This window comes from Candoia aspera, chromosome 3 (assembly GCF_035149785.1).
Source record: "Candoia aspera isolate rCanAsp1 chromosome 3, rCanAsp1.hap2, whole genome shotgun sequence".
NCBI classification, from domain to species: domain Eukaryota; kingdom Metazoa; phylum Chordata; class Lepidosauria; order Squamata; family Boidae; genus Candoia; species Candoia aspera.
In genome coordinates, this window is record NC_086155.1 from 36,752,989 (window position 1) to 36,770,121 (window position 17,133).

At 39.9% G+C, this 17,133-nt stretch overlaps 1 protein-coding gene across 4 annotated transcripts in view; it reads left to right on the top strand.

Moving 5' to 3' along the window:
* The first annotated feature begins 2,861 nt into the window (after positions 1–2,861).
* Positions 2,862–17,133, top strand: part of CSDE1 (cold shock domain containing E1) — a 45,058-nt gene continuing 30,786 nt past the window's right edge. For 2 of the 4 annotated variants that reach the window (XM_063297380.1, XM_063297381.1), the window contains exon 1: positions 15,214–15,363. In XM_063297380.1, the coding sequence (XP_063153450.1) occupies positions 15,223–15,363 (141 nt within the window). In that variant the 5' untranslated portion in view covers positions 15,214–15,222. Of the gene's footprint in view, positions 2,993–11,990; positions 12,386–13,025; positions 13,186–15,213; positions 15,364–17,133 lie in introns of those variants that run through there. The other 2 variants (XM_063297382.1, XM_063297383.1) reach the window with 2 other exon arrangements.

Sequence of the window (17,133 nt, forward strand, 5' to 3'; positions counted from 1 at the left end):
TGAAACTTACCTCTTTAATAGGAAGTAGCCAGATTTAGAATAATTTTTGAAATAAATTGTGATCTCCCAGAAACCCCTAGTGACTTCTCGTGGAACCCTAGGGTTCTGTGGAACACTGGTTGAGAAACCCTGTTTTAGCATGTCAGTACTGCCATCCGTTGGTGACTTAAAACATTGGAGGCATAACACCCTCATTTAATAATTTGATTCATATATCACACTAATCTATAATGTTTGAATTTGACTTAGTATGTTGTGTGAACATAGCCAATCGTGGCTTATTCAAGAAATCATGTATAATTAAATCAGAACATAGCACAGAGTGTGAGACCAGTAAAAGAGGGTTATTTTTCCACTCGTGCAGCATACTATTTTATAGCAGGGTGGTTTAAGAGAAGAATAATAAATCAGTGCAAATGAAGATATGAAAGAGAAAGAAAAAGCAGTGGCTGAATTAATGCTTTGCATTAAGCCATAATGTACTTGTAGTTTAACTAAGTTCTTTAGTTCAATAACTTAGTATTTGTGGATTGTAGCTTATTAGGATGTGTAAATCCAGTCAATTGCAGATTATTTCTGCTTGCCCAAGTAACTGTACATAAATTGTAAGAATTTAAAAACTGCTTTAGCCCTGCTTTCAGAACTCTTTGCAGGTATATTAACAGAAGCCCTTTTTGGGTGATAACATTTGTGTGGACAATTGAATGCAGATATAAAACAATTGTCTGCAGCACAGAATCTTTGTATAGATGTCAAGGCTTTCCTTTGAGCTGAAATTCTGCTGCAGACAATTGTGGTACGCTCACACTGTAGTTGCAGAGACTGTCAGGGAAGCTGAGAAAGGGGAAGGACTCCTCACTCTTACTCATGTTTTCAATTCTACATGCAAATATATCACCTGAATAGGGTTTAAGCAACTACCATTATGGATGTCTGACACCAGATTAAAACTTTAATCTAGATTACAAAATCCATTTGTGTGGGGGAGTCTTAGGATGCAAAATATTTGTATTATGCCTCCTGGATGCTTAGTTCACCTTTTAAAAAAACTTTTGGGGAGATAAAAAATACTACCAAAAAAAATCATACCACCAAAGCAGTTTTACTGCCAAATTTCCCTTTGTGATGGGGGGCTGCAGGAGCCACTGGCATTGGATTCCCTTAGTTGACAAATCACAACAGCTGTTTTTTCATTGACTGGATGCTTTTATATCCTGCTTTTCCTCTGCAGTCTTGGGGAAAGGGGCTGTTCTCTATTTTTATCCCCATAACACAGAGAGTGGTACTGGCTTAAGTCTCCCCAGCACAAGTCTAACGTCTTAACCACTGTATATACACTAAGCCAAAAACAAATAATCCACTTTATGGCTTAGCATATTGTGTGAATTTAACCAACATGTTCTAAAGCTGTTGCCTTTATGCCCATAGATGTCCAAAGGTTGAAATAACCTCCAATTGATCCTGACAGGCCCTTCTATAATCTGCCTAACATAACTATTAATCACAGCTGTGTTGCAAGGCTCGTCTAATACATTTTGCAGGCTAAGGCAAGGGAGAGCAGGGCACTTCTCACATATAAGCACAGGCATTTTCAAGACCTATAGTTCTTAAATGCAAGAGTTGGGCAGATGAAGCTGAACATTTTTTCAATCCCTCCAGACCCACACAGAAAGAATACAGTAGCAAGTTCCTAACAATTTGAAGCCTCTCAAAAGACATAACCTGCTCCTTGAGGTGATACTTCTTTTACTGACCTCTGTGAACAGTATGTTTTCAGACCGATCACTGGTCATCCCCAAATGATTTACATGTTTGCATATGTTAGTGTAACACTAGTTTAAAATTTGATGTTACTTTATGGCTCAATATGCTGTGAGAATCCAGCTAATTGTATTAATGCATTTAAGTGTGATTCAATTAACCCTGGGGTACCTGTGTTCTGCAGACACGGCCATTGTGTAAAATGAAAAAGAACTGCTGGACTTCAGGATGACCATTCAAATTTCAAACACGACTCAAGTAGAATGGAGTTTAAGACAGGATTCACACATTTGCTTAAACCAAATGTGAGCAACTTTTTGATGACTGGAACCATACTTCCTAGCCATACTTAATAGTTTTGAGGACTACATGGGCCACAAAATAGAGGGGGTTATATCATACATATGCAGGGGTTTGGTGGGGGGGTTAATATAACTAAGATACTTATTTTGGTTCTTACATTACTCTTCATTTCCCAATTTAAAGCAGCAGAAAATTGCAGTTTTCAGCAATCATGCTTGGAGGGGCTCCAAGGCTTCCAAACTTTACGTAGAGCTGCAAAAAATTCAGATAAAATCCCTAATTTATACGCTCCCCGCTCCATACTCTGTACTTTTGTGAACCAGGCCTAAAAACGCAAGCTCCAGGCAGTGAAATGACTCTCGCACCAAATCCGTTTCCAGGGGGCAGCACTTAAAATATGCCCCCTGTAAGTAGGTTTGGGGGTTAACAGAACGGATGCATTATTAACAGAATGAAAAACATGAAATAGGACTGGCAGATTTCCCCCTAAGTCACGGTTTTCGTCTTTTAACAGTCACGTGAATGGTAGAAACAAGAACTGCAAAAAAAGAAACAGCCCAAAACCTTCTTAATCTCTCCAGTTGCCGTGCAGGCAGCTGTGTAAAAAAATGGGGCGCCAAGGATAATCCTTGCCATTTTCGGCGTGGCAATAGCTGCTCAGTCAACCACTGGGCGTCAAAATCTCCCCCAACGAGCACAGCTCTGCTTCTGCAAAACGCATTGGACGCATGCGCCGTACATTTCTACTTAGCCGAACCCTCTGCGCTTCTTCGTTCCCCACTGCCTCGCTTTGCCTGGCCGCGATTCCTGCGCATGCGTGAATCGACTCTTCTTTGCCCGCGAGTCTCGCGAGAAGCCGGGATTTATTCCTACGTGCTGTGCCGTGCTGCTCATGGCGGCGCTGGAGCGGGGGCGCTGAGCTGTTGGGGTAAGTACGGTTCTCCGAGAGGAAGGCCGATGGCGTTTCTTGTCCTGCGTCGTGGCTTCGTGGAGGGCAGACAGGGAGCTTGGAGTGACTTGGAACGTCTCCTGTCACGGTCCCTGGGACCAACGGTCTAGTGCGGGTGGGACCCCTCCCCCACCCACCGTGTGCCTGCTGATTTGACAGCAAAAGGGAGCGAGAGAGAAAGGGAACGTTGCTGAGACCAGCTCGCTCTCTTCTCTCCTTACCAACCCCTCGGTTTGTCCTTAGGCCGGGCCGAGAAAGAGAGAGACAGAAAACTAATGGGCCCAAGCCTCGACATTACTACGTTTCCCAGTGTGCGCGACGCGTTGTGCCTTTTTTTTCCCCGCAGGGGCCGATGGGGGATTGAGTTTAGGGGTGCGGTGCTTTCGGCGGCGGCGATGGAAAACACTCCAATTCCCGTCGTGATGCCAGTTAAAGATTGGGCTACTAGGCCTGCTGGGGGATGGAGTTCTTGGTATTTCACAGTCTACGGAGCGAAGCTAGCTGTGCAGACTACCTCTCCCAGCATGCAGCGTGCGGATGTGGGGAAGGGAAGGGGCGGTCAACCTTTCTTTGTGTGAGGGGGAGCGGCCGCCATTTTCCTTCTTTCGCTCTTCCCCTCCCCACCCCCATATCTTGCTCGGGAAGAGAAGCGAATAGTGGACACGCCTCAGATACTTGCGGGAATTCCCTCTGGTTGGTGTAGTAGCTACTTTGTAGCTGGCAGCGGAACGTGCATTTCTGGATTCTACTGTTGGTTTTTCAGTAGTACTGCAGGACCTGGGAGCAAGGTTTTTGGACCTTTGCTATTCGGATGTAAAACTCAGACTTACCGCCCCTCAATAGCAACAGCCACCATCTTGCTGCCTAAGGACTACGTGCTGTGGCTGAACGCCTTCTTAAATCTACAGTGGGAAATGGAGTGGCTTCTCATTTTTCCCTTATTTTCGTTGGGCACTGTTAATGAAAATGTTGAAACAGGATATTATTTGAAAACCTTAGGTTCCCACTTGAATTCTACCTCTACAGTTGGACACTGGTCGCTTACTGGAATTTGTAATCATTTATTTCATTCAATTTTGTGTCGTCCAACTCTGGGTGGCTCGCAATACATCAAACAAAAGCGATATAATAACAAAAAACAAACTATAAAAGAAGGAAAAAAGAACAAGATGACAAACTCAGTGGACACCCCCAAGCATCCCACCAGTATCTAAGATATCCCCTATCCAGAGTAGGGGGCTTCAGCCACCCTAGCCCAAGGCTGGGAGAACAGCCAGGGCTTTATGGCTTTCCAGAACACCAGTGGGGTGGGAGCCATCCAGATCTGGAGGCGGGGTGGGGAAACTTCATTCCATGAAGGTTTATGTTATAGAGCAAATTTTTGAGACTTTTATTACAATATTTTTTAAAAAAATAAAAGCCGAATATATTGGTAAAGACATTTTTTTTGTTAGAGACAGAAAATTATTTCTTGGTACAAATTGAAATTTGCTTTCATTTTAAGAATAGATTTTTCTCCACTCTTGTTGATGAGTTTAATTTGTTTGAGTTTAGTTTGATTCCAAGCCAGAGGCTGTAATTCTGTTGCTGGTTTTTCCAGTGGGAAAAGTGTCTAATGCCCTGTTTTCAAAGCCATGTACTTTAATTACAGCTCATTCTTATGCAGCTATATTTAAAAGTAAATCTCACTGAATTCAGTGGACCATGGTTACACCCTTATTGCACAATTCCATGCATGATTATTCCAGTATAAGCCTCACTGAATTCTGTGGGAGTTACTTCCAAGTAAATAAGTATAGTACTTGTAGCCTTTTGCTGTTGGTATTTGTCTTTGATACTGTGATATTTAATTATTCCTGTCTCTAGATGAAATGGAGATTTTCTTAATGTTGGTTGATCTATGTAAAGGAATAATATCAAACAGCATGCTTTGACTACATATCTTGAAAGATATCTTTAAAGAAAGTAACTTACAGCTAAATACATTTGTCTTTAAGAATACTATGCCCAGAAAATCTTGTTCATATTATCAGTAATATGGCTACTATTATTTAATTCACCTGTGTAGACAGGTATAAAACATGACCATGTGTCAGAATCAAATAATAAATATTCACAAGAGAAAAAGTAATGCTGAACTTCCTTCTGATTGATTTGGGCTAATCCTTCGTGAGTTCATATGTTGTATCAGAGACCACTGAGCTGAATGAAAGCTTGGCAACTGCACTGGGTGTTTACCATCAAGAGGAATATTTATAGCTGCTGAGCTGAAAAGTAAAGAATTTAAAGCACAGGCACAAGCTAATAATTTTGCTAAAGTTCTTCTAAGGTTTTGCCGCTTTGAAGGAACACATAATTTGATCATCAGATGTAGGAAGTACTTGGAAATAGATTGAGTTATGTTGTAATGTTTCTTAGAGGCCAAACCTGGTAATCTTAGGCATATATAAATGTTTATTTCCTAGTAAATATACAGGAGGTGAGGCTTTTGTTCTTTATTCAGCAGAAAGGGTATTCTGATTCTAGGCATGCTTATATTGAAGTAAGAATCACCTACCCTAATTTTTCCCAAATAAGAGTGCATATTTCACATTCTATTCTTAAATCTACATAGGCTAGGTAGGGTTGTTTTTTTTAATGAAACTTGGAAGTTCCTATTCCTATAGAATCATTTAAGCAATCTTTTGTTCTAGGCACCTACCCATTTCAACTTTATTAATATGAAGATGGATACTTTTAATTTTTAGTTAATTCCTTGTTAACTCCTTTTAATTAAAATTCCTTTTTAAAGCACGTTATTCTCTTGCCATTTCTTCTTCAGTAATATATGGAAGCACTTCCAATTGGAGATGTTATCTTCTTCCCAAAATAAAGTGGGCTAAGCAGGGCTGATAAAAAAAGAGAACCATTCCTCATACTTCTCTCCCATTCCTTAGCATTTGTTTCTGGTTAGTTCTGTCTCCAGATCATAATCTTAAATCTCCTGCCTTTCCCTTTGGCAAAATGGCTCAGTTGTTCCATAACAGCATTCAGCATTACATGTCCAGTGATGGCTGGGTGCTCAGAAATCTCCTTCTAGATTAAAGATGTTTTATCCTGTCCTGCATCCTGTCTTTTACCTACAGTATAAGGGGAAGAAATCCTTGCATGGAAGAGAAAATTTGTAAACAAAATGCTGTTGATGAACTGAGATTCTGAAGGGGTGCCTCTCTAAAAATATTCTTTTTCTGGGACATAGAGTTTGAGAACAAATTCAAATAGACCAATTATCTGTAACACCATTGCCCCCTGTTTTTAATGTAAAATCACAGTATAGAAACTACTTGTAGGAAAACGTATTTTAACAGTTAAATCTACTAGTGGTAAGCTTTTTTCTTGACCTATGTAAATTACAGGGATTGGGTTAAAAAGACACTGTCATGTTCACTGATTCAATGTAGTTTATACATCGTAACGTTTCACATGCCATGGCACTGACGCGCATTTCTGTTTGGGAGAGAGCTGCTGTGAGACCTTGTACCAAGCTCTGTATGTGAAATCAGTACAATGGAATGTGTTTGGGTTATCTTCTCTGCTCAAGGACTTTTCCCGCAGACCATCAGAAACCATTAGGAGCACCTGGGATTGTGAACTTGAGAAGATTCTATGGGGGGAGGGATTTCATTTGCACCAAGGGTTTTTAGTTTGAATTTGGCGCACTTTCATCATTCTCAGCTTTCTCTGTGATCCTGAATACTATTCTTTAATAAATCAGATACCTTTGAATTCCTACTCATGAGTCTGATGGTGTTTTAGAATAGGCAACCATTACATAAAGCTGAGAATCCCCCAAAGTTGTACTGTTAGCTCCTACCAAGATCAGTCTCTTGTGAGGGAAAATAGTTAACGATGGCTGAGTCAAAATCCACGACCGGGGGACTCGAGACAGCTAGCTTGATGCCCGAGTCAATGGTCAAGAGTGGAGAACTGAATCTCACCACAGAACCTTCAGAATCCCGAGTCTTGTCAAGGGATGAATCGAATTCCAATCCTGATTCAGAGGAATCTGACAACAGGGAAGAGCCAAAGCAACCGGCACCCAGCGAATTGCTCACAGAGTTGATCACCTTGGATGAAGTGGGGGAACCCCAACCAGGGACGTCGGGGACATCCTGGAAGTATTGGTTCCCGCTAACCCCAGACAAAGAATCTACTACAGTGTCAACTGAGAGGAAACCGGGCACGCGAAGGAGAGGGGACTCTTGAATCCCTGAGAGACTAAGAGTGGTGGAAGCCAAAATAGAATCGATGGAGTACATGTTGAAAAACCTGTCTTTGTCACTGGAGGGGCAGGGGAGACGCGGAGGAGATCCCAGCTTTCCGCAACCATCTCCCATCCAGACCGCCGGCAGAGCGGGGCCAGAGATGGCTCCGGGATGAATCTCCACCCCGCAGAGCCCAGCCATCAGTATCCCCACCCCGTAAAGGGAAAGCTACTGTAACCTGGGGCCAAACCACTCAAGTGCCTGCTGGTTCCACTCCAACCGGGGGCGGAGTGAGAGACTTTTCTGTCAAATTTAATGGGGATCCACCAAAGTTATCGTTCTTTTTAACTAATGCTAAAAGTTATATGAGGCAGTTTGGGGTATGCTTCCCTTCCAAAGAGGCTAAAATAACTGCCATTGCCACCAAGTTGAAGGGTCGAGCAGCTGACTGGTATGTTCAATTAAGTGATGCTGACTCCCCTGCACTTGATTATTTCGATGATTTCATGTGGGCATTAAAGCTGCATTTTGAAGATCCTCTGGCCAAGGCAAGAGCTAAGAAGGCGCTGAAGGATCTTACCCAGGGCCAAATGTCAGTAGCTGATTATGCTCTAGAGTTTAAAGCTCTGGTAGGGAAAATCACTGACTGGTCTGAGTCAACTCTAATAGACCGTTTTAAAGAGGGACTCAACCGGGACGTCCTGCGTTGGGCGTTGTGTAGAGACGGCCCCGAGTCATTATACGGCTGGATCTGTCTGGCAGGAAAGGCTGAGCACGCTCAGCATACCTTCATGCAAACTAGAAAATCTGAAAAACCACCCGCCACCATGAGAGGACCCCAAAGTGCTGCGACTGCTGCCCGGCCAAGCTATAGAGCCTGGGATGAGGAGAGAGATCGGCGCTACGCGAGGGATCAGTGTCTCCGATGCGGAAAGGAGGGCCATCGAGCAGCTGATTGCCCAAAAGCCAAGGCTGGAGATTGAGCGGGGAAGCCGCCGGCCAAATCGACCCCCCCTCGCTGCGAATGACAGCAGCCAAAGGGACAGCCGATGCTGAAGAAGTAATCTACTTCTCGGGAGAGGCTGAAGACGACTCTAAGGAGCCGGCGGGAAACGCCAGCCACCTGCCATGAAGGGCGCCAACAGGCAGGTGGAAGAGGATGGGCGCGAAGATGCTATGGTGAGTGCTGACTGTCCCACTTTAGCAGTAAAAGTGAAATTGGATTCCCGCACAAAAACTACAGAGGTATGGGCTTTAGTTGACTCTGGGTGTTCCAGGTGTTTAATTCACCCTGATCTGGTTGCTGCTTTGGAACTGCCTAGTTTCCCCCTCCAGCATCCTTTGATCTTCACACAGTTGGATCGGTTCAACAGCGGGGGGGGGGGGCGGCAACCCATTTCACTGGAACTGTTGCAATGCAAATGGGCAGCCACCGTGAGACTTTGAAATAAGTTGTAGCACCTGTTGGCAATCCCTTGGTAATCCTGGCGATCCCATGGTTGACCTATCAAAGCCCCTATATAAACTGGGAGCACAGAACTGTGACTTTTAAAGATGGATTTTACCAAGCTCCTACAGCGGAGATAGGTGCACATGCGGGGGTTGGAAGGGCAGCGATCGCCACGCCGCACCCTGACTTGCCACATTTAGAAGGCTTACCTGCTCAATATCAAGAATTTGCAGACGTATTTGGGGAGATGGAAGCAGATCAGTTACACACACACCCCACCGGAAAACTGACTGTGCAATAGAGTTGGTCCCCAATGCTCAATTGCCCAAGCCAAAAATTTATCCGATGACTCAGAAGGAGCTTGAGGCATTACGGGACTTCATTGACAAAAATCTGTCAAGGGGGTTTATTGAACCTGCTAATTCCCCAGTTGGGGCTCCTGTGTTATTCTGGGAAAAGAAAGATGGTATGCTTCGACTCTGTACAAACTATAGAGGGTTAAATTCTGTCTCTATTGTCAACAAGTACCCTCTGCCCCTCATGAAGGACATCGTTGATTCTCGCAAGCTTTGAGGCACCCTGCAGTATTTGGTCACTTTCCTCATCCTGAATGGGTATCTGCCCACCATGTTAACGCTCCTGATTTAGTTAACTGTTTCCACCTGGCTTATCCTTTGAAGCCTGCTGCTTAATGTATTCTTCATTTGGGGGGGGGCAGTATGTCATATTCACTGATTCAATGTAGTTTATACATCGTAACGTTTCACATGCCATGGCGCTGATGCGCATTTCTGTTTGAGAAAGAGCTGCTGTGAGACCTTGTACCAAGCCCTGTATGTGAAATCAGTACAATGGAATGTGTTTGGGTTATCTACTCTGCTCAAGGACTTTTCCCGCAGGCCATCAGAAACCGTTAGGAGCACCTGGGATTGTGAACTTGAGAAGATTCTATGGGGGGAGGGATTTCATTTGCACCGAGGGTTTTTAGTTTGAATTTGGCGCGCTTTCATCATTCTCAGCTTTCTCTGTGATCCTGAATACTATTCTTTAATAAATCAGATACCTTTGAATTCCTACTCATGAGTCTGATGGTGTTTTAGAATAGGCAACCATTACAGACCCTTTATTGAGTTTGCTACATAGTTACACTTTTTTGTAATATTTAATTGTATCTATAATAGCCAATGATACTTGTCATGAGTACTGATGGTGAGCAGGGGGGGGGCCCTATCCAGGGGGGAAAACGCATGCGTAGTACTGAGGAATTAAGCAGCCATTCAAAGAGACACAGATCAGACCCGCCTTGACTTTTGGGGTTTATCTGTCTGGGTTTTTCCCACACTTCTTCAGTTTGTTAGGATTTTCTGTCTAATGTAGCAGTAATAAACACTAGAGACCTATTCCTTGTCTCAGCATGGTTCCTGACTATTAGGACAATACTACCCGACAGACTGTGAACATCAGCATTTTCAGATCAACTCAGAAGAAAGTTTTGAAGATTTATTTTGAAAAGGCTTAGATCAGGTGTCTCCAGTCTTTCTGTGCATTTGGAATTTAGAATATGTGAAGAATGCCACCATGACAGGCTTTATTTTCACAAAACTACTATCACTATACACATTCCAGCAGAAAATACCCATTTTATAGAAAGAAAAACTGGGAAAACCGAAAGACCAATAACTTGTCCAGCAACCTAAACATGAAGCAAAATGAGGCTTTAACTAATTTTATGAGTACAGAAAATTTATGCTAGTACAGAAATTGGTTTTGTGAATATAGGAATGTATTTATGCTAGTACAGAAAATGATTTCAGAAAAAGTAAACTTTTATTGTGATAAAAATAATTTCTCTAAAACCATGACTATGATAGAAATGAAGCTGAAGTCCCAAAACGTTTCTCAGAAAGTGAGTTATATTCTAAGAACCTAAGTACAAGAAAACAATATTAACTTTAAAATATAAACCGCTATATTTCTTACTCATCCTCAGGTTCTGCCAGTTTCCAATCACTCCAGTTATCCTGTGTTTGTCTTTTAAGATCTCCTCCTCCCCAAAACTCTCTTCTACATATATGCCTGCTCTTCGAGGTTGTCCAGATCAGGAAACAGACTCCACAAGAAGACTAGAGCTAAGCTTTATTGAGATAGGCTATGTTAACAGAATCTTGCAAGTCTAACTGTGTTTTTCCTCCCCTCCCTTTTATACCCCAGTGTCTCAGAGAGGAGCCAGCCTGAGTTTCTTCCTAATACTGCCTCCTTTTTCAGGGCTCAAGGAATGCATCTGCCTCCCTCTTTTTTTTTTTTTTTTGGAGGGGGGTAATGGCCATCTCGCTGGCTATCTACAATATCCAAAACACATGTCTTGAACTAAATATACTTATATACAGAACTTGAGGTTTCCTCATTAGCACTATTCCCATTAATTCTGTCTTCTGTTTTTTTCTAATATTATTACCAATATTCTACCCTATTCACATTATGTCCTTCCCTAAATACACCAAGCTGATTCCATGTTACAAGACAATTTCAAGCTTTCCAAAAGTTTGGCTTCATAATGATATTTCTGAGTCCCTTATGAACCAACCACAAGGTCCAAAACAAGACATTTTTAAAAAGGAAATAAAATCAGTCATAGCTAAATCATAGATGATCACATATAAACCACTGAGTAGAGTGAAAGTGCTTTATGAGAACAGGATTAGGTATCTGCAGGTACTATGATGCTTAGAGATACTACATTCCTTGACTCTAGAAAATGTGTCGAATTTGTAGTTACTTTTTTTTTTTTTGTTAAAGTGGACATTTAAATTCTAAATATGAAAATTGTGAGCCAGAATCATAGTTAGTAAATATTGAAGTTCACTAAAAATGTGATTAGTGTGACAGATGAGAATTGGCAAGACTAAGTTAAATTCCAATTCACTCATGAAACTTAGTGTGTGACTTTGGATCAGTCATTATATATCAGAGTGATTTGCTGACATGAGTTTAAAATAAGACTTGAGAGAGCGATGTGCCTTTAGTTTCTTGGTGGAAATATTCTATATGAATCAGTAAAATATATTTTTGTTAAATTAATTGGTTCTGCATGTAGTGCATTGGCAACACTTGCATCAAACAGGATTGCTTTTCACTGAATTCCTTGAAAGTTGGTTAAAGCACTAGTAATGTCTAGAATTCTTGTGAGGAACTTTTCTTCTCAGAGGTGGGATCGTATCTATGTGTACAGAATACATCTAAAATGTGTATCATAATAAACTTGTTTATCTTTCTTCCCCTCCAGTATGAAGTGTAACAGAACAGAATTTACCACCTGAAACTGCTGCTTCAAGTTCAGATCAGGAAAGGAACACATCACATCGTAACAACAAAACAAGACCAAAGAAGAGTAAACTTTACACTGAAGACACAACACTTGATCTGAAACAAGAAGTTTGTGCCTACTCAACAGCTTCAAAAGAGCACGTCCCAACGCTGCTAGTAGTCTTTGTTTTCTTCAGTACTGTGCTGAAACTGCCCAGTGCAGCACCAGTTATTCCTTATTAGCTTGATAGATCACTTCTCTCTTGCTATTTCTTTTTTTTTTTAACAATAGCAATCTTCAAACTTTGAAACGTGTGCTGAAACGAAGAATCGGCAAATACTACTGAAAGTGCAATATTAGAATATCACTGCGAGGTTGGTCCATGTACTGTGTTGAACAGCAATATATTTATTTCAGATTAAAACTGTATGAAATCAGTTAAATAATCCTTTTGATTTAATCTCTCTTGTCTTCATTGGTCAAAATATCAAAGCAGATCTAACATTTGGCTATGGCGCTTGTCTTTTTAAATGATTCAAATTCTTTAGTACTGCAATTTGGTTATATTTGTTGAGCTAACCATGGAATGCAGTCTTATTATTGTAACTATTTCATTAAGCTTTCTGCTACTATTTTCCAGTTTCTTGCTTTTGAAATCAGTTTACTCTAATGCTATAAATCTGGATCTCAAACTTTCTCCATATCCTTCTCCCAGTTACTGGTATCGGTCAGTGAGTCTCCATTTCATAAGCTGGTAGGCTAAATGTGAATTGTCTGCTGTAAAGACAACTGATTAATAGTAATCATGAGTTCAATTAGCAACCAGCTTGTGTTCTTCATTTCAGAACCCCTCTAAAAGAAAATAAAGCTATTAAATGCTTTCTTAACTAGCACATCAATCCCTTCTTGTCTAATATTCTAGGAGGCTGCCACAATGGCAGCTTTTTTTATGACACTGGATAAGTGGCAGATATACATTGACAAGGTTGTCTTGTTTGATTTTGTTATATGCAGCATTATAAAATTAAGTTGAAACAGGCGTAAAAATATGGCAAGCACCTGGAAAGAATTTGTTGAATTTTCCATGCCGTCTTCTCCCCCTACTGCATACGTTAGTGCCAACCTGGGCAATGCATCTCCAGTCGGACTGAATTTATCACCTTATGGCCAATCAGTAAGTTCTTTTGCCATACTAGCAATATTCTTAAGGGTAAAGCCAAACTAGCTCAGATGGTGTGATACAACAACCTTTGAGCAAAAAAAAAATGTGGCCGATTTGCAGATAGCAGAAATAACTGCTCATTTTGGGACCTCTGAGCCTCCTTTTAATCATGCCAGAGTCGTGAGCAGACTAAAATATCCTTAATTTGATAGTTTCAGTTTGGAAATCATTTCACACTCACTCCTCATTCCCAATCATTCTTTTCATTGGTCATTGTACCAGGCCTAGTTCCTGTTTGAGGGCAATTGGTTACCTCTCCAGCTGTTTAAAGACAAAGCTACCCTGGCTTATAATAATTTTTAAATTTTCTTTTGGCATTCTTGTAGAAAACCATGGAACATAGATGTCCACTTCCTATTAGTTCTGCTAAAGATTGCAGATTCAAAATTTGAAAGTATCCAGTTGAAAGTAGAGCCCACGTCTGTCAAATTTGCTTGTATAAGAATTCCACCTCTTAAATACATATGTTAATTTTTAAATTAAACCTTTTATATCATGGTCCTTTACTAGTACATAAATTGTGTTGGTTCTCCAGCAAGCTTTTTAAATTAGACAATAATCACTAAAATGTAGTAGGGTGGTGTTTAAATTGATAGCCTTCATTTAAGAGATGTATTCTGGTTCTTATGTTTGGTGTATCTAAGTACTGGAGAGGGAGCTTAAAATTTCTGAAGACTTGCTTATTATTAAGTAATGAAGTGTAAGATAGTCATAACCCTGAAGTGTATGAGACAAGTTTCTTAGTATCTTATTTACAAATAGTTGAGAACTGTTGAAACTGAACTCTCAGTAGTGCACAGAGGGGGTCTTAGTTCAGAGGTGGAACACATGCAAATACCTTTGCTTAATCTCTGACATCTGTTTAAAAACATATCTGGCAGAAGGACTTGGAAAGACATTTGCTCGAGACCATGGATGGCTGCTACCAGTCAAAATAGATAGCACTGGGCTAGATGACTAATGGTCTGACTTGGTATAAGGCAGCTTCATATTTTTAATATAAGGATCATTCTAGGATATAGGCCTTTAATTTGTCTCATTTACTGACCTATAATTTTGAAATTTATGTTGTATATGCATGTAGAAATGTCTTACATTATGGGTTTTGGCATACAAATCAGTTGACCAAACAAATTTGTATGATTCAGTACTACTACTATAATACCTTCAGAAGTATGTAGGCCATAAATTATTGATATAGCATTGTCACTTGAGTTCAACTCTGTACGATACAATTGACATTTGCTTAATATATATTTAAGCTGCTGAAGAACTGAGATTTGCTGTTAACTTGCCATTCTTCCTGATACTAAATTCAATTAAGGACCAATTTTTAAAGTGCTTGTACCCAATACTTAGGTACTTCTATAATTTGTCCTCCAAATTATGGAATGAGGAAATAGGAATGGCAGTCTCTTTAGTGATATGAAAATAGACTAGTATCTTAATTCTAATAAATTATAACTCTTCAAATATACTGTTTATAGCTTGCTGAAGGCTTTGAGACTTTTATTCAGTTTAAACATTTCAGTCACAAAAGCAACCTGCATAATAAGTACGTGTTTGTTTTGTGGCCCATTAAAAGTAGTAATGGTTCTCAAATTCAGAGTTATGTTAACCCTTTAAAATGGGAAAGGAGAAAAATAATAGGTAATGGGTATATTATTTGCTGTAGCGCAAGGATATGTGAAGTGGTACAGCTGTTGGCTCAATCCACTGCTTGCATATATCTCTTTCCAGTGACACATGTTGGATTTCTGAAAATGTAATCAAACTAGAATATTGTTGGAAAGAAATTACTGACCTAGAAATAGAGCTTGCTTATACATTTACACTGTAATCCCAGAACAATAAGGATATCTAAATTGACTGCTTTTGATTTCCAGCTAAGTCTCTTGAAACATGGATTTAATAGTTACTAGATATTTCTAAAGATGTGCTAACTATTGACTAGTTATACTGTGTACTATGTTATCACAGCTGTATGAGATGGAGAACCATTATACTGTGTCATCAGATCCTCTCCCCCCTCCTGCAGCTCCCCCTCCTTCTCATCCTTTACCTTTCTCTTCATCTTCTACTTCATCCGGGTCTAAAAAACCGAAGAGGACCCCCCTTTATCAGAGATCTGTAAGTCAGGGCACCTGTTGACAGACATGCCATCTTAGCATGGGGATCCTTCGCACTTAACTCTTCTCTGCATATGTTCTCACTTCTAACTTCACTGGTATTAAATCTCCTCAACAGGTTAAGAAGTAAAATTTATCTGTAGCAATGGGCAATCTTGCTGAGTTCTCAAATTGTGCTTTCCTGTATCTGTTTTAGAAATTTAATGAAAGCCTGGTATTCTTACACATATGTTGACTGTATTTGCATTGTATGCATTCAAAGATTTAAAAATTAGTTTGTTGGCTTACAGTTGTGAACAAATTCAACAGAGTTCTGTCCTAGGCATGTGCAAAAATTACTATTGTGTTTCTCCTCTAGATGATAGTCATGTGATTCTGGAGGTGGTATGGAAGTTAATCCAGTTCATGCTATTCTGGATTAAATGGGACCATGTGTCAAACACCACAGACTGTTTTCAGTTCAGCAGATTAAGATCTAGAAAAATCACAGCATCCCTGAAATGGCCAAATAGCTTTAAAGTCTATTTGATATAGGAAACACTTGATAGGATGGTGCAAAAATTGTAAGCACCTCTTAATGATTTTAGTAGGAAAGAGCTGCATCTTATCATGCTATTTCTGAATTGTAATATATATACATTTGAGGTTTTTAGTTTGATTGGTGGGTTTTGTGTATGTATGGGGGCTTTCTGTTCTTATTTCTTGACAAACATTTCACATTCTCACCAGTTACTGCACTGACTAAAAAAATCTAATATTTGTTTCAGTCTATCCAAGATACACTTAATCAGAAAGCCCTATGATTTTGAAGAGATTTACTCTTAAATAATTCTGTGTTTAGTAGGACCTTTGTATCTTCAGCAGCTGCATGCCAGATTAATTCATAGCATTGTAAAGAGAACCCTCTTTCTTTTAAAACGAAATGCTTTTTTAAAAAATTACCATAAACAGTTTTATCAGTCCCAGTTTAATGAGTAATTGACTATGCACAAAATGTAGATTTGAAAGCTACTTACATTTAGAACTTTTGAATACCTAATAGCTCCTTATGGTTGTAGGAATTTTAGTTTGTTTTCTTAAACAGATACACAGGAAACTGCGTAAAATACAGAGGAACAGTGTGCATGATTTTGGCATTGCTTTGCCTTGAACTCTGACTTGCATGAGATGGTTGCTGATTCTTATAACAGTAAATATTTTGGGGGAACTCCTAATCCTAACCTCATTTGGACTTTATTTAACTTGATAGGCAGATATATTATTTTTCAAAAGTGTGATTTAAGAGAAGTATTATAACATGTTGATGAGAACTTAAGATTCCAATCTTTCCTTTATGTTCTGTGGATTTAAGAGATCTCAATGAATGGAAAAGTATTTAAACTCGGTGAGCACAGCCGTCAGCTTTGAAACTTAATAAAGATTAAACTGCTAGCTATGTTCAGAGAATAAATTGTGGAAATTGCCATGACACTACTTTGATTCTGGAAATGTCTTGAAATTGCATTTGTTAGTAACCATTGTGGCTTTGCTTTCTTGATTACCTCCATTGGCAAAGTCAAATCACAGTAATGGGTAACTTGAAATACTGTTTTAAAATTCAGTGCATAAATGAGAAATAGAATAGCATGGTAGCTTTCAGTGCATAGTTGTTACACTTTGATGTGGTATAGATAAGTGTTACACAAAATCTGTTCAAATTGCTAGAAACCTACATGCCTATTTGATGGTTTTAAACATTGGCTTTTACATTGTATTTATCCTGAATTAGCAA